The 24,753-nt window shown below is 36.3% G+C and overlaps 2 protein-coding genes and 1 pseudogene across 3 annotated transcripts; all 3 read right to left on the reverse strand.

Moving 5' to 3' along the window:
• Positions 1–284: 284 nt before the first annotated feature.
• On the reverse strand, positions 285–6,429 carry LOC143590666 (uncharacterized; annotated as a pseudogene). The gene is made up of 18 exons (XR_013145511.1): positions 6,267–6,429; positions 5,318–5,497; positions 5,148–5,243; positions 4,306–4,358; positions 4,139–4,235; positions 3,966–4,039; positions 3,057–3,177; positions 2,845–2,955; positions 2,618–2,694; positions 2,382–2,448; positions 2,154–2,219; positions 1,946–2,053; positions 1,709–1,839; positions 1,564–1,630; positions 1,414–1,481; positions 1,235–1,328; positions 1,074–1,144; positions 285–984 (listed from the first exon to the last, which is right to left on the reverse strand). The product of XR_013145511.1 is annotated as an uncharacterized LOC143590666 (transcript).
• Positions 6,430–9,864: 3,435 nt separating this feature from the next.
• LOC143590667 (uncharacterized) lies at positions 9,865–10,991 on the reverse strand. The gene is made up of 3 exons (XM_077071083.1): positions 10,529–10,991; positions 10,209–10,427; positions 9,865–10,116 (listed from the first exon to the last, which is right to left on the reverse strand). The coding sequence occupies exons 1-3, from the start codon at positions 10,989–10,991 to the stop codon at positions 9,968–9,970; spliced, it is 831 nt and encodes a 276-aa protein (XP_076927198.1). The 3' UTR covers positions 9,865–9,967.
• On the reverse strand, positions 9,865–12,325 carry LOC143590669 (uncharacterized). Its single transcript, XM_077071084.1, has 3 exons — positions 11,647–12,325; positions 11,260–11,558; positions 9,865–11,162 (listed from the first exon to the last, which is right to left on the reverse strand). The coding sequence occupies exons 1-3, from the start codon at positions 12,323–12,325 to the stop codon at positions 11,049–11,051; spliced, it is 1,092 nt and encodes a 363-aa protein (XP_076927199.1). The 3' UTR covers positions 9,865–11,048.
• Between the last annotated feature and the right edge of the window lie 12,428 nt (positions 12,326–24,753).

Genomic DNA, 24,753 nt, shown 5'->3' on the forward strand with positions numbered 1-24,753 from the left:
TAAAAAATGATAATGTGAGCCCAATTTGTAGCCCATACACTATTACACCCCAAAAACAAATTCTCACTCATTGCTGACTGGGGCGCCACGTGTCACAATTAGCCCCATTTGTAACCCCTCCACTACGCATAGCCTTAGAGAAAATAAAACTTATTTTTGATCTCTTGTAGATCATTTAAAGATTACTTTTATCTTATATTTGGAATCTTATTAAAAATAAGCAATTTATGGAAATGAAAAACAGCAGAAAAACCCAAGTACATTACTCGGCGGCTTGTGAGCAATAATGACTTTTGTGGAAGATACAGTGGCAACTCATTGACCACAGCAACCACGAGTGACGCCGCCTTAGAACTAATATTATGTTTGAGCTTCAATCGTGTTGAATTGACTGGTTTCAGATATACGAAACCAAAAGAGCATAAACATTAAGCATAAAAGCCGTGTTACGTTGTACAAGCTAAGTGAGGATATTTATTACAAACACAAACAAATCATTCCAACTTCAACTTATGTACATACAAAGCAACTTCTTTTTTTTACTTTTCTTTTCTTTTCTTTTTTAAATATAGTTTTATTATAGCTAAATCTTTTTACCTATTTGCTTAGTTCTTTTTCAAGCTCATCAAATTCCCAGTCACCTATCTCATCCTCCATGTACTCACTGTTCACTTTACCGAATTCAGACTCCAGCTTCACTAGTTCCCCTTCCGGGTCTAGCCCCTGACCCTGACCCGCTTCACCTTTTGCAGCAGGCGACTTCACTTGCTGCTCATTTGGCTGGGTCCGGGTCTGAGATACGACTGCTGTTTTTGGCTTTGAATGTGATCGGCTTTCTACCGGTCTGGTGATTGTTTCAGCATTCGGCGTCTCATCTTCTTGCTTGGAATTCTCGATTTCTAGATTCGGCCTCTTGATTGAATCAAACTTTACCCTCAACTTTTCATATTTTCAAAAAGTTGTTTTACTTTTGCATCTTCTTTCCTATATGAAAAATATACATGTATTTCAATTTCAGGAAATCCAATATAATTACCATCGAGACGCAAGCAGAGATTGCCAGAGTTTAGTACCTGCCATTTCCCCCCTGTTGAGCGTAGAACTGCTCTTTCATCTTATCCACCACACTGAAGGTTGTAATGATCTGCAACAATGAAATACACATTCGATTAATTTGGTACAAATACGTCACATTAAGAAAAATTGGTTCAAACCGCATAAAACTAATTGCTACCTTTGCTTCATAGTCCAAATATTCCTCCTCGATACTTCTTCGATGATTTATCATCTTGGAATCTTCTTTATCCACATTTGACGGTGGATCTGATCTGTAGTGTGAGATAAATACTTTTATTCAATTTTAACACACATTAAAAAGATAAAAACTACAGTGCAGGCATGTATATTAACTACCCTTTGCTTAGGCTCTTCAAGTTGTCTACATATTTCTCAATACGACCAACAGCAGGCTTCAATCCCTCCTGTATACCAAAGAAAAAAAACAATAAATAGAAATAACAACATATAGCTGTGACAAAGTATTTTTGAAATTCAAATTTATACCTCGTAACCCGAAAGCAATTTAGTGACCGAATTCACAAAATAGGTCTCGTGTTTTGTCAACTCATCACTGGAAGAAAGTTAAATTGGAAATTAATCACGGAAATACAAATATTTCAAGGAATAAATAACATATCTGAAAACATACCCGACTTGTTTCTCCATCGTCTCTGTATTAGCACGCTGAAGAATCCAAGTATCTTCCAGAAAATTCACCCAAGTATTCACAACATTGACTTCTTTCTTAGAAGAGCCAATCGATTTTACCAGTTTGTCTTCCTATAAATAAATATAATAAAATAACAGAATGTGGATAATGTAATTGTAAACTATATTAAATACTAATATAAACTTCAATAGATAAATGAATAACGAAGAGAAGAACCTTGGTTTTCAAGTGTGCAACAAGTTGATCATTAGCTTCATAAAACTGATCCCTCTCTTCCCGAGCATTTTGTAGTCGTCCATTGGCTGCTGTCAATGAGATGTTCAACTAAAGCATATGATTTTAATATTTATATATATCAGACTGATTAATTATAAATATAAGGTCGTAAATGACTAGAAGAAAGAGAAAATCAGATGACACACACCCTCTTTAATTCAGCTTCAAGATCATTTCTCTGTTTCTCAAGGGCTGCAACCTCAGCAGCCAATTCCTATAACAAAACCAATGGATAAAAAATCATAAGAAATTAAGTATGCCTATGTCAGCGCACGCGCACGTGTGATGAACAATCAGTTTCTTGTTCAGTTCTCCATATATAGACTTTGTCCATCAAGAAAGCGTAAATTGTAATTTAAAACAAATAAAAAAATACCTTCTCAGTTTCCCCAATTTCACTTGCTTTAGAAACACGAAAGTTCAAGGCTTCCTCTTTCTGAACTCTGCCAGATTTTATAATATATAAGACAAAGCATGAATTGGCATACTATGTTTCCGCTCTCCATAAATGGACTTTGTCCATCAAGAAAGCAATTGGAAAGAACAATAATAGCCTCAACCATATGTAAACATGAAAATTTATATATACATATATGTAGAGCATGTTTATACCTGTTATCAGAAATACGCTTCTCAGATTTTGTAGAGGAGCTAACAAGAGACTCAGACAACACTTTCAGCTTATCCACCTGTTGGAAGCCAAAGACAACACTACCAGCCATCAAACTTTTAAAGCAGTACTTTTTTAAAGGGAAAACAATAATCAAATATAGAAAAATTAACAAAGAATTTACATAAATATTGGTTAATAACAGGTATAACGTATCCAAAAAAGCTACCTTTTGAGCATGAATCTCAGGAGTTTCTCCACCATAAAGCATCTTCTTTTTCATTAAAAGCCCTTCTAGTTTGGAACAAACTCGAATATGGGCCAGAGCCTTCTTGAGAGCCTACTGTGTAAACAGAACAATTAGATTACACCGCATAGATCCTACTAATGCACTCATATTATTTGCATTGGTTAAATACTATTAAATTACAAGCGATTCACCTTGGTTGTAGCAATGGTTGCTTCTTTGGAGGCTTTTTCATACCCGTCACCGATAATAATCTCCCCTGATGATTCCATTTCATCAAGCTTTTCCTTGAGGACGGAGGCTTCTGCATCTATTCTGTTAATATAACTCACCATATGTTACTATAGTCTATAATACATATATATCAAACATGCGAAATTTGAAGTCAGCTTGATCAGATAGCTGACATAAGCAGACCGAAATAAGCAAACCCAAAACCAGCGGTTTGGTTTTATGTTTTTTCAAAAACCAAATTTTTGCTTTTTGCGCGAAAAAAAAAACGTTGAACCGACCCCGTAAAACCCAAATAAAATGACTTCTTTTATTGAATTTATAGATTATAAATGGTGTAGCCCAAAAAGTTTAGGCCTAGATGTGTAAAAATCAATTGATCATGAATTAACAAAAAAGTATAGGCCCAAATGCATTACTTTGGAACATTTTTCAAGCCAAAAAAAATTCAAGACCAAAGGGTAAACTGATAAAAACAAAAAAAGCTAAAGTAACAACTTTTATTATTGAATTTATAGATTATAAATGGTGTAGCCCAAAATTTTCAGGCCAAATGGGTAATAATCAATTAATCATTAATTCACAAAATATTTTAGTTTCAAGCCCAAATGGCAAAACCGAAAAAACCAGAACCAAACTAAACACATCATGAAAACCAAAAACTTAAAACCAAAGACAGTAACTGAACGGTGTTCAAAAAAACAAAAACCAAAATTTCAGTTTTCGGATCGATTTGAGCACAAACCCGATCCATGCACACCACTACTTTGCTAGCTTTAAGGTGGGAATTCTAATATTCTACAATCCATGTTCAGTTCAGATGCATGTATGCGAATCTGCAGCTGAGAAACCAAAAATTTAGAACTTATTACCTTTTAATCTCCGCATTGATTTTTAAACTAGTGACGGCACTTTGTGTGAACTGCAGTAACTCCTCACACTTTATCTATAAGCAAATATATAAAAAAGAAAAGATAAGAAACACTTAAAAGAGATAATAAAGGTCGATAAAGTTTAAGAATTTCACAAAAGTTTCATGTAGTACCAAAACTTCATCTTCATAGCCTGAAAAAGCTTTTGCCAAATCCTGGATGCTGCTGACTATTGCATTATGAACTTCTTTTCCTCCACTAAGACAGTAACTGTATATATGTGAATAATCTGGGTTATATAATTTATATAAAGATATAAAATATGTAAAATAAAACTCACCTAAAATATTCCAGAAGCAGGGAGACCTCCTCCTCACTTGGTGGTACAAGAATCTATGAGAAGTAACAGAATTTTTGAAATTTCAAGGTGAATACAAGTATCACGTATGTTAATATTACAAAAATTATTAATAATCATAAAAAGCATGCAGTCTAAATCTTATTGATCTGCCTTGATAGGCGGCCTGTAAATGAACCGAACATTCAATCAACTGTTCGTGAACCATTTGGCAGGAAGTTCTTCTATTTAATAAACAAACAAACACGAACAATATTGTTTGTTAATTTAGTTAAATGAACGAACATGAAGCCGCATGTCTCGTTAGTTCATTTAAACTCGTGTATGTTCGTCGTTTACGTCTACACATTTGTTTTAATTTTTCAGATCAATTACAATTTACTCTAAATTATGAAATTAAGATACCACCCATTAAAATTTAGTCTAAATTTAATACTTTTAGGTCAAAGATTGATGTTCACGTTTACTGTTAATTGGTTTTTGGTTTTTCTTAGTTACATTTGTTTATGTTCGTTCATCTACTTTCATTTACATTCGTTCGACTACATTCATGAACCATGTATTTATACCGTTAACCGAACAAACATAGACAAAAATTAATGGACACGAACACGTTCATTTCTTTGCAATCGAACACGAACAAGAAAATCCCGTTCGTTTAGTTGTTCATGTTCGATCGATTATTCAGTTAAAGTTAAAACAGACGAACATGAACATTCCCGGTTCGTATTCATCCGGTTCAGTTTCAAGCCTAAAATAAGTGCTGCAATGTCCATGTGCGCATTTAAAGGGAAAAATGATTAAACATTATTAACTGTTGTTACCATAGATATTGTAATGCCCTCCAAAGCTTGACTATACAGAAAAACATCATGAAAATTCATTGGATCGCCCACCATATCAGAGTCATAGTACAAAACCTGTCACAATTGCTTAAAATATTAATACCAATATTATAAAATTAGAAAAAAATACAAAAAGTGAATATACTCACTAGATGCGGTTCATGATCCTTGTCATCGTCTTCAATAGAACCCTCCAACAGTTTCTGAGTTTCTTTCAGAGCAGCAAGCCATCTTCTCAACAGGTGTATTCTTTCTGGACCTCTAGCGGCAATCGATGCTTCTTCCAATCTTCTCACAGTCTGCTTGAAGCTTTTGAAACTTCGACCACCCTGTTATTCTTAGCTTCATCAAAAGATTAAACAAAATGCAAATAGATGCACGAATAAGTTTACAGTAAGCAATAGAACAACAGTTTAGAATAGGAATTAGTAAATGAAACATCATTCTGTACTGTTAATAAACCCTAATGAGACTCAATGGGTACAGCCAATTAAATCACTTTCTTAAGGCACTTAACGCAGTAAAGCAAGTATTTCTTTTTCCTCTTATTAGCAAACTTATCCAGCTTTAATCAGAGTATTTTCACAATATCAGGTTTCAATTTTGTTGAGGCCGCGCGATTAGACAATGACATTCCATAGATGTTCACTAACCGATAGTCTGCATTGCATGGCTTGGTTTTTAGCTGAAACCGATTCAAAAACCATAAATAAAAACCATTTGGTTTCGGTTTTTCGGTTTGCAAATTTAGATTTCAGATTTTTGGAAACCAGGCTTGAATGTACTGAAAACCGAAACCAGAGTGGAAATTCGGTTTTTGAAAAAACATAAAACCAAACCGTCGGAATTAAGTTATGTCGGTTCCATCCACACCTCTATACTGCATTTAAAATCATAGTATAAAGTTACAAATAGGCTTAAATAACAGAAGAGTATTATTAATTGTCCAGAATTGAAGTTATTTGAGATAATGAAAACCCTAATTCCAATCCAGCAAACAAAGAATGTTGTATGTATGTCATTACTTATTATATTGCAAAATCAACAACAATAATAATAACAAATGAATGGATATGAAAATGGAATGGTATTAGTTACAAGTAGTGTGTGTTCAAGGAAGATATCAGCAACGGCCTGACCGGCGTGATGGACTACAGTATCGGCGTAACTTTTGACGGTGCGAGTCAGGTTATGATTGTTCCCAACCTCCACCGCCTTGTTCACGGCAGATCTTATCCACGACATTCTTCTTCTTCTTCTTCTTCTTCTTATTATTATTATTATTATTATTATTATTATTAACCACGCCCACTCACGGAATGTGTGTATGTATGTATGTATGTGTCAATTTCTAGTTATGGACGACACTTGTTTCTTTTGCAGTAACGACGACTGTGATATCAATGAAACACCACCAGGTCCAGGTACTTCACTGTTTGGTCCTTGTAGAATAACATACTTTCCTTTTTCCGGTTATTGAAAATTTCATTTTCTTTTATGTCTAGTGAATGAACACGTCATGTTTAACTAAATGTGTAATTTGGTTAAGTGTGTTGCATAACACCAACATGGCACGACTGATACTACTTCAAGCAAGTTTTGAACATGATGTTCGAAAGAAAAGAATAACAAGGATCAACTTTGACCATCATACATATTTAGAGGTGTAATCCCAATAAATCTAAGTAAGGGTATGTTTGGCAGGGAGCTTTTAGAAACTTCTAGCTTCATACTTGTAAGAAAAGGTTCCTAATCAATAAAAAAATCTTGTTTGGTTTAAGTAACTTGAAGCTTTTAGATTAGGATAAAAAGTTTCAAATTAGAACGCTCCTACTACTAGCGTTTAGAAAAAGTTACATGCTTTTAAGGTTTATAATTACCTCAATAACCTTACATCCATGACCACCTTGCAGCCTCAACAATAACTACGCTAACATTGCAGCCTTAACAACAACCTTGAACGCTAACAACCACGACATTTATCCATCACCTTCCATTAATCGCATGTAATTTCTAATCATGCTTGTTTTATCTACTCCCTATTGATAAAAATTGGTATCAAAATTAGCACAATTACAATTAGGGCACATGAAAAATCGATGTATATACGTGGTTTTGTTATATTCTTTCGATGTAAATGTTTAATTGTGTTCTTCGATCGTTATATGATTCTAATTGATGGTTTACTTGATTATTAAGTTGAAGGTGGGGTGGAAAACGAATGTAAATTAGTGTGATGTGTGATTAATTTTGTGGATTTGTGTGAGATTAATGTTATCTGTGTGATATATTATGTCATTGGATACACCATTTGACCAAATGTTACAGCAATTTTAATATGTGTTTTCGCTCTAAAATCCAATAATGTGTTTTCCATGTTCCTGCAATTTTAGTTATCATCTTTTTTATGTATATTTTTAATTACAAAAAATGTTTTTTCTCAACATTTATAGCAATAGGTCGGGTGTGGGACGGGTTTAGGTAATCCCAAACTCATACTTGATTATAAAATATTATCCCAAACCTGACCCAAAACCCCTCGGGTTTCTATCAGGTAGTTGCCCATCGAGTATCCGGGATACTTGTTAATTTATAAAAAATACCTGTCATGTATTCTGACCCAAAACTCATGAGTAACTATCAGGTTTTGACAAAATATAATTAATTAATCACATTGGGTGTAACATCGTGAAAATTTCGAGTTCAAAATGTCAAGTTTTCAAAGTCTAGGGATCTATTCTGCCAAATTCTAAACTCCAAGGTTGAAAATGAAAATTCTGATTTCTTGTCCTATCGCGATACGCGACGGGACAAAAGACAAGCCCATCGCGTACCGCGATGGGGCTTGGTCAAAGCTTCTGGATGAAGTCAATAGCAATACGCGGTCGCTGTTGACCTGACGTCATCGCGTACCGCGATGACGTGGTCTGACACGTTTTGACACGTGTGCCACGTGGCACACGGTGGCATCATCTGCTGCCACGTGTCACCACATGGCAACACTGCCGCCACGTGTCGCCACGTGGCAGGTCTAGTTGGTGATTCATTTGGCCTATATCGCGCTACGCGATAGGCTCACCCAGGAACCCATCGCGTACCGCGATGGGGTCCAAAATCTTGTCTATAAATAGCAACATCCGGGTTTGATATTTTCACAACCCAAAATCAGCTTTCCTTTTTCTCTCTAACATCTCTCTACAATACCATAATCGTATACTAGGCCTACCTCGATAAACGTACCATAATTCCTCGATAACATATCCTGATCCTCGATTTCCGTGCCAACGTTTCCTCGAAGTGCGTGCCACCCTCCACCCACATTCAACCAAGAAGGTGTTTTGTTCTCAAGAGGCGTGTCGACAATTTTCGAAGATTGGTGATCGTTGGCGTGCCAAGAAAGTTGTACCAAGTTGATCAAGAAAGAGAAACGGTGTTGGAGTGCTGCTCGAGTTCCTAGGGTTTCTATAACGCCAACAAGGTTAGGCGTAACGACAAATGAATATAATATAATATTATATTAAAGGCTTAAGCCTTAAGTCGAGGTTATACTCGATACCTCGATAAAAGAGAAATAAACATAACAAAGAAAAGAATAAAAGAATGAATTGTGAATATGTATATATGTGTGTAAGTATATATGTATATTCTTTGTTATGGAATTATTAATTAAACAATAATGAGTATTCTTAAATAATAAAAGAAAAAGAATACGTTTCTTAGAGAAGGAGAAACGTCGGGTTTTTATATAAACTAAAGGTTTATAATCACTTTTAAACTAAAGGTTTTCAAGTAAATGAAATATATGAACTAAAGGTTCATCGAGGTATAGAACAAGACTAAAGGTCTTAAGCCGGATTGTATATCCGACTAACAAATGGTTATACTCGTACTACTGGTACGAGATAGTAAGGGAAAGACCCTCGGACGGTGTTTGAAGCCGATCCCAAAGCGATAAGGTGAATACGCCCCCAAACTTTTATAAACTTGCTTTCAAATGAGTCAAACATATTATATGAAAATTGTTTACAAGGAACTATGTGTTCCTAAAACCGTTATAAATAAGAGTATAACCCTAGCCCTCAGGCTGTGGTATACGTGCTACGCAGTTAATGCCGAAAAATAGCGGATATCGGTCAATGACCGATATCTGAGATATCGGTTATTGCGGTGGGATAGCGGTACACACACACACACACACACATATATATATATAAAACACCAAAATTTATCTAATAATAATACTTAAGTCTTAATACAATAATACCAAAATCATAAAAGTCAATAGTTCAAAACACAAAGTAACAATATTTTTAATTTAAGACATGATTTAATCACTTAATCGAAAGCCACGAAATCATCCTCCGAGTCCACATCAACCAAATCCTCCAATCGTTGTTCAAGATCGTCTACTTCAACTGTAGCATCACCATCATCTCTATAGCGTTTTCTTTTGCTCCTAGTATGTGCCCAAAATTCTTCGTTTCCTCCCATTGCCTCTCTCGCAACCGACCAAAGAAGACCGTCTGTACCATCAACAAACTCTTGAAACTCTTCTTCTGTTGGTGTAACCCAATCATCATTTTCCACCACATCCCTCAACAGAATAGGATCTAAAGATTTGTTCTCTTTTAATAACTTGTGGCGCCTGTATAACCTTGTGTTGTATTGAACATATACAAGGTCATTGAGTTTACTATGCAAAAGACAATTTCTTTTCTTTGTATGTAACTGAACATAAAGGATAAACAATTACTTAATGAGGTTAATAATTTAAATTTAATAGAACTATATTATATAATTTATAAAAACCTTTGGTAAAATGAGCTTACATTGTCAAATATACTCCAATTGCGTTCACAAGGTGAAGCACTACAAGTTTGATTGAGGACCCTCATAGCAAATGTTTGGAGCAAAGGTGTGTCGATCCCATAAGTACGCCACCATATATCTACATTTTTTAAATAACTCGATTGGTTTAATACTTTAATAATAAATTATTCTTAAAAACATATTAATTTGTTATTATAAAATTTTACTTACATGGTGCGACTTTCGTTCTACCCCTTATAGCTGCTGAAGATCCAAATTGCCTAATTAAATCAATGTATAAATTCAAATCCTGCCTCACTTTATCATTCCCATCTTCATTCGGCACGAGACGGTCAATAGCAACATAAAGTCCCGTCAAAATGTCACTATTCTTCTTTGTATCCTTCGCCTTATCCCCGTGAAAAATGGCAGGGTTCAGGTAACATCCAGCTACACATTCAATATTAAAGAATTGAAAATAAAACTAAATGAGTAAATGATTATATTAATATTAATTTAAACTAATAAATGTAAAGTTGAATCATCAATACATGCATGTAAAGGGTGATGAAGTTGGTCAGACCATCTTGATTGAATCATACCCAAAAGTTTGGTTACGAGCCTTACATCAGTAACATTTTTCTTGATTTGCTCATTCGCTCTATCCACTGCATCATAGATGTAACCCATACTTGGCTTCTCTTCTGTATCAACCAATCTGACCACATCCACCAAAGGAGCAAGCACTTGACAAGATAGGAGTATGTTGTCCCAAAACTCCGTTTTTGCAACTATTCGCTCAACTCTCTTTCCAGGCGGCTTCTTTGCAAAGTCACTTTTCCTCCATTCTTCAGAAATAAACAATACTTGAATATGATGTCGATTCACATGGATACTCCGAATGGTATAAAACTGAGTTGCAAACCGAGTTACACAAGACCGATGCAGCTCCTTGTTTTTGGTCAACCTTCTCATCATGTTAAGAATCCTTCCATGGTTGTAAATGTAAACCATAATTGCTCTTGCATAAGCTAAAGTACTCTTTATCTTTGGAATTTGCTCAGCAATATCTTAAATCATGAGATTCACACAATGTGCAGCACAAGAAGTCCAAAACATCTTAGGGTGTTGTTGTTCTAAAATCTTTCCGGCAGCTTTAAAGTTTGACCCGTTATCTGTAATTAACTATAGAAAGCAATAAAGAGCTTAAGTAATAAAAAGAACACTTAGTAAATATATCAAATAATATAACATCTTTAGAAAACTAGAAAAGTAAAGCTACCTGCACAATATTCGCCTCTCCAACATCTTCTATCACCTCATTTATCATCCCCACGATTAATTCAGCATTCTTCACATGCTCCGATGCATCAAGTGATTTCAAAAATATTGTTCCAAGTGGACAATTGACTAAGAAATTTATCAAACACCTTCCTTTTCCGTCTGTCCAAAAATCAGACATAATGCTACACCCATATTCTTCCCAATGTGGCCGGAACGAATCCACGAACTTTTTCGTTTTTTCTACTCGCTTATTCAATAGTGTTATACGCATGTTGTGATAAGATGGAGGTGGCAAACCTAACATAAAGTAACAAAATTAAGTAATTAAATTAAATAACAATCGAATTAAAGAAACTATTAGTAAATCTTAATTACATTTAAATACCTCTTCCATATTCCCCAATGGCATTGAGCATAATTGGAAAACTTTCGTCACGTACGGCATTGAAGGGTAAATTAATCGCATAAGCCCAATCTGAAATCGCCTCCCAAGCATTTGTCTCTAACTTTTTTTTTATTGGATTATTTCTATCAATTGTAGTTTGCTTTCTTTTCCCAAGATCAGTTTTAAACATGGCATCCATAGGACCTCGCACGTTGCTAGCACCCACAAATTTCTTTTTCTTTGCAACATGTTCTTTTGGACCAACATCTTGTTCATTATATTGATCTTCCTCATCTTCATCAGCAAGATCAATCGAGTTTGATCTAAGAATCTCCAAATTTCTTTTCTTTTCTAGTTGTACTTTTGCTTTTTCTCTCATTGATTCCATGACTCTCTTCTGGATATCCAGAGTTACTTTGGTACAACCTCTGACTTGTCCTCCGGTATGAGTAAGATGTTGCTTGAGTCTTGTGATTCCTCCATTCATCTTTTGAAAGCATAATTTGCACCAGACAGCTTGTTTTTTCAAAGGATATCTACATTCTCCCCATTCCCATGCCATATCTCTATTCAAACATGTTTTTTTGAAGTTGGTGTGGGCTTCAGACGAAGTTGTATTAGTGTTTTGAGGGGTTACAGATGCATTAGAAGATGGATTTTGACTTGGAGAACCATCCATTATCAATCAAATATGGGAATAAATGTTCAAACTTCAAGATTCGTTCATAATATGATAATAATCAGTTTTACAAACTCATAACTAATTAACAAAGTACTAATTGACTATTAAGGTAACAAACTAATAGATTAACAAAAAAGTAATTAATCAACAGACAACAGTAGCGGCGGCGGAGGCTAGAGATTGGAGAAGATTAGATGAAACAAGAGTCTAATTTGATGAACAATGATGAACAATGAACAATGAAATCAATAATTGAATGAGATGAAAAAACTAACCTTGGTTGAGAGCATCAGCAGTGCTAGAGGCTGGAGAAAGAAACAAGATCTGATATTCTGGATGTCGATGTTTTTAACGTTCAATAATAACTGATTTAGGTTAAATAAAATGAATTGGGCTATGGGCTAAAATAAGGTAACGATTTGGGCCAAAAGATCTAACAAACTTGGGTCAAATATATTAGACCGATAAACTCAGCGAGTAAACCGATATATCGGTTGTTAAATAGCGTCCAAATAGCGGTAAATAGCGGTTCCGCTATTTTGACCGCTATTTTACAGTAGGGCCGCTATCCGCTATAGCGCCGCAATTGATAGCATAGTATACGTGTGTCTGGATCCTTACATAGGTGGTACTACGCGATGGGCACATCGCACCACCCTGATCGTAGGACGCTTTCCCGCGGGAAGTACGATCATTGTGTATATTTACGGGTACTTAACTAAGTCGAAAGCTGCGGTGTTTTCTGAGGTGACCTAGTGTAGAGGCTCGAATTTATAATGTGTTGTTTGACTTTGTTATTCCTAAGCCACGATGGGCCGAGGCAGGCGTAGTCTCGAGGGGTAATAAAGTAAAAGAAATTATTTTAGCGTCAGCGTGTTCACCAGCATTCGTTGCTGACGTTTTTTTATTTACATTTTGCAGGTAAACAAGATTAGCGCTTGGAATATCGAAGTGCTATATTTTAATCCGATGGCTCGGATTTATTTTGTATAAACTTAACATATGAAAATGGTGGTTTGTAAATATAAACAAGTAATGTTTTGTTAACAACTTAAATGGGTGTTTTATAATCCCGTCTTTTGAATATATATATAAATGTTACAATTTGATTCTTGAAGTTTATAAGTCTTCCGCTAAATTAACGCAACTCTGATTTATTTACAAATGTGGTACAAACATTGTAATATCCGAATTTTTCAGATAATAGTTATAATAGCTAAATTTTATGATAATAAAATAAGATGATTATTTAAATGATTATGGTTTAATGGAAATTGTATTGAATTTAGAATTTCGTTGGGAACTCAAATTTGATATGTAATCAAATGGTATTAGAGATAAGATAATATATATACGTGGGTTAACTTGTTAACGATATATATATATACATATATATATACATATATATATTATCACTTATGATTTGAGTAAAGATACCATTAAGTAGAATTTGAATATTATTATTGTAGTATATCGTTGCAAACTCATATAAATAAACAATTTAAATAAATAGATAGATAATAAGCACACCTAATCCTAAAATTTCAAGATATAATTTTTGAACTAGTCTTATCACCTCCAAGTACATCTATGCAAAGCTACAACAAACTCACCATATTCATCAGGATGAACCTCTTGTTAATCACCTTCCTTTTTAGCCATATATATATATATATATATATATATATATATATATATACACTCTCAACACATATTGCTCTAATGAAAACGATAACCAATTCTACCATCACCAATGGTTTTTTTTCACTCCGGTTCCGTTGCCCCAAGTCACCGGCCTTTGTTTTTTTTGTTGATTGCACAGCCCTCCAGAATGCTGGAGCCGCCGTTCATGAACATGTCGTCGGGGTCTCCGTGTTACCCACTACACTGCGTCGTGTTCGGATTTGTTTATGTTGAACTACTATGACGGAGGTGAGAATTCGGATCCACGCTAATCCCATCTATTTGTTTCTGTCCGGCGATGCAAACCTTGTTTAACTAAAATATTAATGTTGCCGTAATAATGGTTTTGTATAGTGGGAAATTACCTTGTCAAACTGTGTACTGTTAACATTTGTTTGTAAGTACCTACACGTGCATGTATTCATGACTTTAGTATCTTGTTTAGTAGTTCTTTGGAACATGACGTGTATAAACAACTAAGTTCTCAATTGAATATACTAGCTAACACCTATTTATTTTCGAATGTAATTTATATTAATCGATAAATTAACTAGAAGGTTAATTGATTTATTTAAGGGTTTTTTTTATAATAAAAGCAATACTTAGATCATAAATATATATAAGGTTCTCCATCGCCGGATCATTGGTTAACCAACGAACAAGAAAACTAATTTGATGTTTCACGAATCCGAGTTGTTAGATATAATTAAAGTGTAGGGTCTTGATCAAATTAAGGGGGCTCGTTCATTTTTGCTTTGCTAATTTAAGGTACGGTTTCTGTTTACTTTTAGTCATAGTATATTAACTCTATTCCGTTACTTCGCAGTACGGATTCTGTTTTGTTTCCTGTTAGTATTAATTATATTCCGTTACTTTGTAGTACGGATTTTAGTTTTCTTCACTCATAGTACTGGTTCTATATTATATTCTATGTCTGTCACTTCGTAGTGCGGATTTTTGTTATTTTTCAGTTTCAGATTGAGTTCAGTTTACCCGTATGATATGTTTAATATTAAGTTTTTAACATGCAATAGGGTATATATATTTTGTATTCATTGTTGCATGTTCCTGTTCGAATTTAGTTATATGAATTTAGCTTCAGTACTCTGTTACCCGAGCATTTCTGACTTGTCGTTGGGGCATCAACGACATGGCACTTATCGTGACAGTGCGTAATCTAAGTTCACGGCGTCTCTGAAAGTACTCATGTAGTACCTTGGCCACTTAGAGGCGTATAGATCGATCTTAGCTCCGACTCCTGACTTCTGTTTGAGATGGAACAATGTGTGCACGCCACCCACACCGTCTCCTTGGTGCATGGACTAGCTAGCTGTGTACCCCTCTGTTTTGGCTCGAGGGTGTTTCCGTTTCATGTGACTTTGAGTTTTTGATATGTGTATTCACGTGGTTTGATGTGTGTATATGTTATGATATATTTCTAATAAGCTTCCGTATGCGTTTGATTATGTTCTGGACAAGTGTCGGATCATACCTCTGAGATTTATTAAGTATATGTTTTGGTAAAAAGGTTGGTTTCGAGTTTGAATTGAAGTTCGTATAATTATTTTCTTACGTCTGTCCCTACGTATACTATTGTTCTTTCCGTTACTGGGCAATTTTTGGCTCAACCGTATTTCCTTGTTTTGTTTTTCTTATTTTGTTTTCAGGTAATACGGGACTCGGGGAAATTAGTGATGAGATATAATAATGAAGTTCAAGCTTTTTAAAGGCTATTCATTTTCGGTTATTTGAGTAAATATAATTTGACTTAGGCTTATTCGAATTTTGTTATGATATCTGTAATAGTGACACGTCGACCTGTTCCGGGTTGGGGTGTTACAAACATAGTCGTCATACTCCTAGGCCGTGTTTTGGGGTGTGACAAGTGTTGGTATCAGAGCCATCGATCTTAGCAAATTGGGTATTATAAAACAACTAGTTAAATGCCCTGCTCGTTGCGCATGACAGTTTTCATTTTCATGTGTTGGGAGTAATATGGACATGTACATGAGGTTCATTCATTTAAGGTTATATCATTAAAAGCGTAGTTAATTACAGAGTTGTCCGCCACACAAAATAAAGACATGTGTATTAAATGAGCCACTATTGTTTAAAAAAAAAGATCGTGGTAACCCTTGATTGTAGGCTGCAGTAGCTGAAGCTACCTGTGACCAAAAGATCCATGATGCCAACTATTTAGAACCAGAAGTAGACGCCCCTCATAATCGGAAAAACGACTTGTCACCCTATCTATTGACAACAACAGTCAGTTTAGGAACAATATACCTCTGCAACAACCTATTAAAAACTATTAGTATTTGAAAACTTATATCTTAAAACCATACCCACCTCCTGATGTAACAAAAAAAAATGAACACATGATCATGATTTAAGGTGACGATTTTCGATTTAACCGAAAACTAATACGAACCCTTTAAATAAACAGGTGTGTCCAAGTTGGCCCATCAATCCGTTTACAATGAGTTAAACAGTTGGCCCATCAATCCGTTTACAATGAGTTAAACAGTTGGCCCATCAATCTGTTTACAATGAATTAAACATGCAATAATTTAAATATTTACTGCTGAACTTACATCATACACGATGAACAGTATAATATTTGTTTATAGATAGCAAAAGTTACATGATTATATGTATTAAAACATTAATTTCACTATAATTATTTTGGAAAAAGATAAAACTCTTTCTAGTCAAACCAACCCGTTTTGACGCGTTACCCCAACCCACCCATTTTAAGTTTTAACACCTCAAACGATAGAAAGAACAGAGTTTACTCAAGCTTTGCACATGTAGACATACATAAACATGTGTTGAGCCTTCTCTGCACAGTATCCTACCAAATGCAGAAGGTTCCTGTGATCAAAAAATACAAACACAAGAAAAAATTAAATGAAGCAACTAACACTTTAGAAGAGAACTCTTTTGACTCCTAAAAGTCGAAGTTAGGTTTCTTAAAAAAATGAACTTCTTTCGTATCATCTGTTGAAGAAACATACCATGGCCTTTTAATGGAAGCTAGCTGTATGAATCTTCATTCCTTTCCACGATTGCAATCCCCTTTGTCAAGCTGGAATGAAAAGTAATTGCTTGTATCAAAATGTTGATCCCATATCTCTACATAATCCAAAATTAACTATATTTTATATGTTTGTGAACTCCAAAATTAGCTATATTTTATATGTTTGTGAACACTGAGAAGCATACTATTACAGCCACACATTCTATTTACATATTAGGGCACTTAGATTCTCTTCAACATGATTCAAACACTAACCACAAATCAAACATTCCTACCTGACTTATGATAACCAACAATCAATCAAATATGAAGCAACAATTATAGCACCTAATTAACTAATATAACCAAAAATACCATTCAATAAAACTAAAAACTCACTAACAGAAATGTAGTAATACTGTATATAAGATTTAATCTACAAAGCTAATCCAAAAAACATACAACATAAACTCACAAGTAGAAACTACAAACGCAATATTCCACTTATCCACTATTTGGTATCTATTTATGCAGGTGAATTCCATCACAATGAAAAACAATTGGCATTTGCGGTTTATTATCAGCCGCACTCACGCTTAAATTCAAAAAACGCTAACCAATGTCTTAGGGCATGATAGCTACACAAAAGCTATGTAAATTGACCTCATAATTCAGAGCTTAATGAATTAGTGAAATATGTGAACATACAAAAGCAATTACTATGATATTAAAGCTACAAGTTTCAGATTCACATTCCGTACACCAATTAAACTTTCTAATCTACGTACACAAACAAAGGAAAAACCAACTAATTTAATTTCAACTTCTATATTAATGATTCAATGAAACCCTAAATCGAACATAATTATAACTAATGATACCCTAATTTCAAATTCATAGAATAAAACAATAGATGAGTTGGACTTACTCACTTACCCGGAATCATCAAGAAGGATTCTAGACATCTTGATCCATTTCGTTTAGCAAACATGATCAACAATTACTTACAGACCTTAAAAAAATAAAATCCCACTTCCTCAAACTTAAAAACCAGACAGAGAAGACAACATGAGATATACCAAAGAAATCGAACGGAAGATTAAGACTTATGCTAACCTGAACAGCAAGAAAAATCTAAACCCACACCACATGCTGCACAAGTGAAAGGAGTATAGATAATATACACACAAGACAACACCTTTCAACCACGCGTCAAAAAGGAGAGAAGACAACACCTGTCAGCCACGCGTCAAAACAAAGAGAGGGAAAAAAGCAGCCACAAAATGCTGGGCCACCTATAACTGACAACAGCGGTAAAACAGAATTAAAAAAGAACAATTGCACCATGAGAGACTCGAACTCCGGTTACAAACCAGCTACGACACTAAACCCTAACGAAACAACCATCCGGCCAACACAGAATTTACTGATAGGAGGCAAAACCATAATTACATATAAAAAACTCTAGAAAGGAACAAATCTTTGTGGCACAAACTTTCACATTTATACTTATTAGATAATACCCAAGCTTCGATCCAAGTATAGGAAATAATTGTTTATGTGTTTTAGGGATAAGATAGGCTGGTAACCTTTTCTTTCCCTCCACATTCTAAACCACCCATAATAGATGTCATTCAAAGCTCATATGGAGAATTATGTGTGCAAGGTAAAAGAGGTTGGAATTGCCAAACCTTACCCCAAGGACAACATGAGTGATGGATATTATGAAGCATACTTCGACCAAGATGTGGAACATGACTTAACCAAACCCGTATACTATCCCGGAAGCAAACACTACCCAATAGACATTTCCGATAGTCCACCGAAACAAAGAATTGAGCCACCAAGACATTCAAGTTACCATCCACCAACAATACCAATGTATCATCCTTCTGAAGTACCGACGTACCATCCAACAGAGATCCCCACTTACCAACCCTCGGAGATACCACAATACTACCCAACAGGATACCTACCACCAAACCCTCACCCATCCTATGCTTTCCTTTCCAACTTACCTATCAAGGAAGAACCGAAATCCCCATCCTCCGACTGGATGCAATGCCACTCTGATCAACGACGATGGCATACCGAAAGCTCCACTTTTAACAAAGTCAACTCCCAACCAAAAAACGATGAAGAACAGTCCCGCAAGCCTAGAATGAGGGTAATGATACCATGTGAAATTTTCCAGATGCCTCCATTAAACAATGAAACCAAACAACCCATGGAGGAAGAAGAACCTGAAGAAGAGGAAGAACCCGAGGAGGAAGAGGAAGATCCCGAAGAAGAGGAGGATCCTGAGGAAGAATTTGAACCGGAAGAAGAGCATCCCGATAATCCCAATGAGATATCAACATCAATGGATGGATCACTCACTTCCCAAAACCCAAGCTACGGTTCTGTTGATCCATATGTCCAATATCTCGAGAAACTCAGGAATCAAGCTTCGTCAAGCTTCCCACCATTCCAAGGAGAAATTCCATCAATTGAAGAGCAAGCTGATGAAATCCGAAAGCAAAACCAAGCTGCTAAAACATACCTCTACCTTGCATCCGATATGACTTAAGTTCCGTATCCAGAACCAAGGAATCACTATGAGATGGTGACATTGGGTTACCGCGACGCACCTCCACAATATGGATACCCCAACGTAGTCCCGCAATCGTATGAAGATCACTTGGACCGTGCCCTACATGAAACCGACGATTGGAGAAAGAAGGTGGCTGATGAAGGAAAGAAAAAGAAGAAAGTAGGAGAAACACTTCTTCGCAAATGTAACAAGTTAACGAAGGTTGTGAAGAAGTTCTTGAAGGATTGAAAATGGTCGAGAATGAACGCAATATGAAGTTATGTGTAATGTAGTTTTGTATGATATATGAAATAAAGGTGTAATAAGAACGTTGAAACGTTCTTTGAATAAAGATAGGATAATCTATATATATTTATATATATATCAAACGATATATATATGTGTGTGTATGTATAAATAAATATATATATCCTTTAGTGATATATATAAGTGTGTAATGAAATATGTGTTAATAAAAGGAATGTTGTTAAAATTTCAAATATAAAAAGACATAGTGAAAATGTCTGAACAAAGTAATAACAACGAGAATGCTCGAAAAGAGAGAGAAATAAAAGAAAAGGGGAAAGACCCCGTGGGAAATCAAGAAGAAGAAATTCCCGAAAAATATATGAATAAAATTCAAAAGATGATTAAGAAAGCGGTTAGGGAAGAATCTGAATTTAGATCTCAATCTAGACATTCACAATCTAGGCAATCCAAACATTCCCAATCTGTTAATCCTTCTCAAAGATCCGCAAAATCCCGTCCAAAACCTTCTCATGTTGAGGAGAGTGTTCATGAGTCCAACGTTGATGGTGGGGTTAGACAAGAATTCAAGAAACTCAAAATAGGTGGATGTTCATTTAAAGACTTCAAATACTATGGACCAAAAGAGTTCCATGGTGACAAAGGAGCCATTTCAACCGTGAGGTGGCTTGAGGAAATGGAGACTATAGTAATAACATGCAAATGCTCCGATGAGGAGAAAATTCAATATTCTGCCCTTATGTTCAAGGGTGAAGCACTTGAGTGGTGGAATGCTTTGTTGATGAGTAAAGGGAGAGAAGTGATTTATGGCCTGACTTGGGATGAGTTCAAGGCATTGCTGATGGGAAAATTTTTTCCCATGCATGAAATAGACCAAATCCAAACTAAGTTCCTCAATCTTAAGGTCGTAGGGACAAACCTCCGAGAGTACAATACCAAGTTCCATGAGTACTGTTGCATTGTTCCCCAGCTGGTTAACCCTGAGTCTAGAAAAGTCACACGATACATTTGGGGACTACCGCGGGAAATCCACGACATGGTGAGGTCTCATCTACCTCAAACCGCTGACTCTGCGATGGAGTTAGCTGGTTATCTGATAGGCGGTTTGGTCCGCAATAAAGAAGAAGACAAGAAGGTTTCGACAACAACCGTCCATGGGAAAACTGGAGGAAATGCCAACTACAAAGGCAAAGGCGTAAATCAGCACCAAAGCCGATTCAATTCAAACGCTACGCCATGCAAGACCTGTAGAAGGTATCACAAGGGTCGATGCAATTTCGCCCCACCTCCAAAGGTTTGTGAGTCATGCAACCGTACGGGTCACGCGGTTGCTGATTGCTGGAAGAAAAAGATGACGTGCTACAACTGCAAGGAGATGGGCCATATCAGTTTCGAGTGCCCAAAGAACAAACCCACGACTGGTGGTGCGGGTGGAAGTGGCCAGAACAAGAAGGGAAATGCTCGAGTCTTCGTACTCGACACAAAGAAAGCCGCTAACATGCCGGAAACTATTACCGGTACGTTTGTAGTCAACGACACCTATGCTAGAGTTTTATTTTATTCAGGTGCCAATTTAAGTTTTATATATTATAGCTTTTGTAGTCTATTAAACGAACCACTAACAAAATTAGATAAAACTCTAAGCGTCGAGACTGCTAGTGGCGAAATCGTTAAAATCTCCAAAGCCCTTGAAAACGGAAAAATACTTCTAGCTGGTTATATTCTGCCTATTTGTTTGTTGCCCATGAGTCTGGCTGGTTTTGATATTGTACTTGGTATGGATTGGTTATCCGATAACCATGCTCGTACCATCTGCAATAGCAAAACCGTTGAACTTCAAGCCCCCGATAAACGAACGATTCGAATTGAAGGGGACAAAGATGCTGGCCAAGTTAGCATAATTTCCATGATTAGGGCTAACAAATGTTTAAATCAAGGATGCTTAGCATTCATGGCCTAATTCACTGAAGAATCAAAGCCAAAGGAGATAAAGGACGTACCTATAGTCTCTGACTTTTCTGAACTCTTTCCTGATAAACTTCCAGGAATTCCTCCCGATCGCGAAGTAGAGTTTAGGATCGATCTCATTCCCGGTACTGCTCCGATTGCCAAAGCTCCGTATCTCTTAGCGCCAACTGAAATGAAGGAGTTAAAGAAACAACTTGATGAGCTTCTGGAGAAAGGCTTCATTCGACCGAGTTCGTCACCTTGGGAAGCGCCAATCTTATTCGTCAAGAAAAAGGATGGATCCATGCAAATGTGTATTGATTATCATGCGTTAAACAAAGTCACAATAAAAAATCGTTACCCACTCCCTCGAATTGATGATCTTTTTGACCAACTTCAAGGTGCTAGTTTCTTTTCAAAAATTGATCTTCGTTCCGGCTATCACCAACTCAAAGTCCAATCCGAGGATATTCCAAAGACTGCTTTTCGAACAAGGTATGGACATTATGAGTTCACGGTCATGCCGTTTGGACTTACTAATTCCCCAGCTGCGTTCATGGACATGATGAATCATATTTGCAAGCCTTACTTGGATAAATTTGTTATCATATTCATCGACGACATACTTATTTATTCTAAGTCAAAGGCCGATCATGAAGTCCATCTTCGAACTTTACTTGAAATTCTTAGAACCGAGAAGTTGTACGCCAAGTTCTCAAAATGCGAGTTCTGGTCGCATGAAGTGCAATTTCTTGGGCATATCATTAATGTCAACGGTATTCAAGTGGACCCGCTAAGATTGAAGCTATCTCTAAGTGGGAGGTCGCCAACCGAGATTCGAAGTTTCTTAGGTTTGGCCGGCTATTACCGTAAGTTCATTGAAAACTTTTCTCGTATTGCCGTTCCCCTAACTTCCTTAACTCGTAAGAACATCAAGTATGAATGGGGAACAAAGCAACAAGAGGCATTCGATATACTAAAACAAAAACTCAACCAAGCACCTATACTGGCCTTGCCAGAAGGTACTGAGGATTTTGTGGTATTTAGTGGCGCATCTCACACCGGCTTGGGATGTGTACTAATGCAACGAAAGAAAGTAATCGCTTACGCCTCTCGTCAACTAAAGGTGCACGAAAAGAACTATACGACTCACGATCTAGAGTTAGGCGCCATAATCTTTGCTCTTAAGATATGGAGGCACTATCTCTATGGAGTAAGATTTACCGTGTACACCGATCATTTAAGGTTAAAGCACATTTTCGATCAAAAAGAGCTTAATATGCGCCAACGACGCTGGATGGAAACTCTAAACGACTATGATTGTGAAATTGTCGAACGTTGTGGCCAATGCCTTGAGTCGTAAAGAGCACGAAAAGCCAAAAAGAGTCCGAGCGTTAAAGCTAGAACTTCAAATTGACCTTATTGACCAAATCAAATCTGCTCAAACTCAAGCAATCAATGAAAACCAAATCTCCGATGAAAAACGTAACGGCACATTGACTCGTTAATCAAGGGTGACTATGGTATCCTTAGACTCGGAAATAGGATTTGGGTACCAATCGTTGGGGACTTACGTGAGAAAATTTTGAACGAAGCTCACAAATCTAAGTACATGATGCATCCCGGGAGTGACAAAATGTATCACAATCTCAAAACAAATTACTGGTGGAATGGGATGAAAAGGGATGTTGCTTCGCATGTTGCGAAATGTTTGACATGTTTGAAAGTCAAGGCTGAACACCAAAAGCCTTCGGGATTGCTCCAGCAACCCGAACTTCCCGTATGGAAGTGGGAGTTAATTACTATGGATTTCATTACCAAAATCCCAAAGACGACTCGACAACACAATGCAATATGGGTAATTGTGGATCGTTTAACGAAGTCCGCACACTTCATACCCATCAATGAATCATACTCAATGGATAGACTAGCGCGTATTTATGTGAACAATATCGTTGCTTTGCATGGAGTACCACTATCTATAATCTCTGATCGAGACAGTCGTTTTACGTCTCACTTTTGGAAAAGTTTCCAACAAGCACTCGGTACAAAACTTAACCTTAGCACCGCCTATCATCTGCAAACTGATGGGCAAAGTGAAAGGACAATACAAACATTGGAAGACATGCTTCGGGCTTGTGTGATCGATTTAGGAGGAAGTTGGGATGACCACTTATCCCTAATGGAATTCTCATACAATAATAGCTATCACACAAGTATACAATCCGCACCATTCGAGGCGTTATATGGTCGTAAGTGTAGAACGCCCGTGTGCTGGTCTGAGACCGGAGAAAATCAATTATCTAGACCCGAGATAGTCCAAGAAACCACCGAAAAGATTCTCCAAATCCGAGAACGACTTAAAACGGCACGTGATCGCCAAAAGAGTTACGCCGATGTCCATCGTAAGCCGTTAGAATTTAATGTTGGTGACAAAGTTCTATTGAAAGTCTCGCCTTGGAAAGGCGTTGTTCGCTTCGGTAAGAAAGGAAAATTGAGTCCTCGATTCGTTGGACCTTTTGAGGTACTTGAACGAATCGGCATTGTTACATACCGACTGCGACTGCCCGAGGAAATGCAAGGGATACACGATGTATTCCATGTTTCGAATCTGCGTAAGTGTTTAACCGATGAATCTTTGGCTATGCCATTAAAGACGTTGAAATAAATGAAAACTTAAAATTCGTAGAACGTCCAATTCAAATTGAAGATTCGAAAACAAAGAAATTAAAAAGAAGAACATTGAAAATTGTGAAAGTAAAATGGGACTCGCATGGAGGGCCTGAATATACATGGGAACTCGAATCGGAAATGAGAAAGAAATACCCCCACTTGTTCTTGTAAAGCAATCTCGAGGACGAGATTTATTTCAAGGTGGGGAAGATGTAACATCGTGAAAATTTCGAGTTCAAATTGTCAAGTTTTCAAAGTCTAGGG

This window comes from Bidens hawaiensis, unplaced genomic scaffold (assembly GCF_021521415.1).
Source record: "Bidens hawaiensis isolate Kalapana, Puna unplaced genomic scaffold, B.hawaiensis_p1.1 tig00038715_1, whole genome shotgun sequence".
Lineage (NCBI taxonomy): Eukaryota > Viridiplantae > Streptophyta > Magnoliopsida > Asterales > Asteraceae > Bidens > Bidens hawaiensis.

What these genes read in the sequence shown, in the direction of transcription:
- LOC143590667 (XM_077071083.1), bottom strand. Translation starts at nt 10,991, where the DNA reads ATGGTTTACATTTACAACCATGGAAGGATTCTTAACATGATGAGAAGG. An exon ending in TCATCACCCTTTACATGCAT is followed by an intron (nt 10,428 to 10,528) that starts GTATTGATGATT and finishes TTGAATGTGTAG; the next exon opens with CTGGATGTTACCTGAACCCT. An exon ending in TAGAACGAAAGTCGCACCAT is followed by an intron (nt 10,117 to 10,208) that starts GTAAGTAAAATT and finishes TAAAAAATGTAG; the next exon opens with ATATATGGTGGCGTACTTAT.
- LOC143590669 (XM_077071084.1), bottom strand. Translation starts at nt 12,325, where the DNA reads ATGGATGGTTCTCCAAGTCAAAATCCATCTTCTAATGCATCTGTAACC. An exon ending in CATTGGGGAATATGGAAGAG is followed by an intron (nt 11,559 to 11,646) that starts GTATTTAAATGT and finishes ACTTTATGTTAG; the next exon opens with GTTTGCCACCTCCATCTTAT. An exon ending in GAGAGGCGAATATTGTGCAG is followed by an intron (nt 11,163 to 11,259) that starts GTAGCTTTACTT and finishes TGCTTTCTATAG; the next exon opens with TTAATTACAGATAACGGGTC.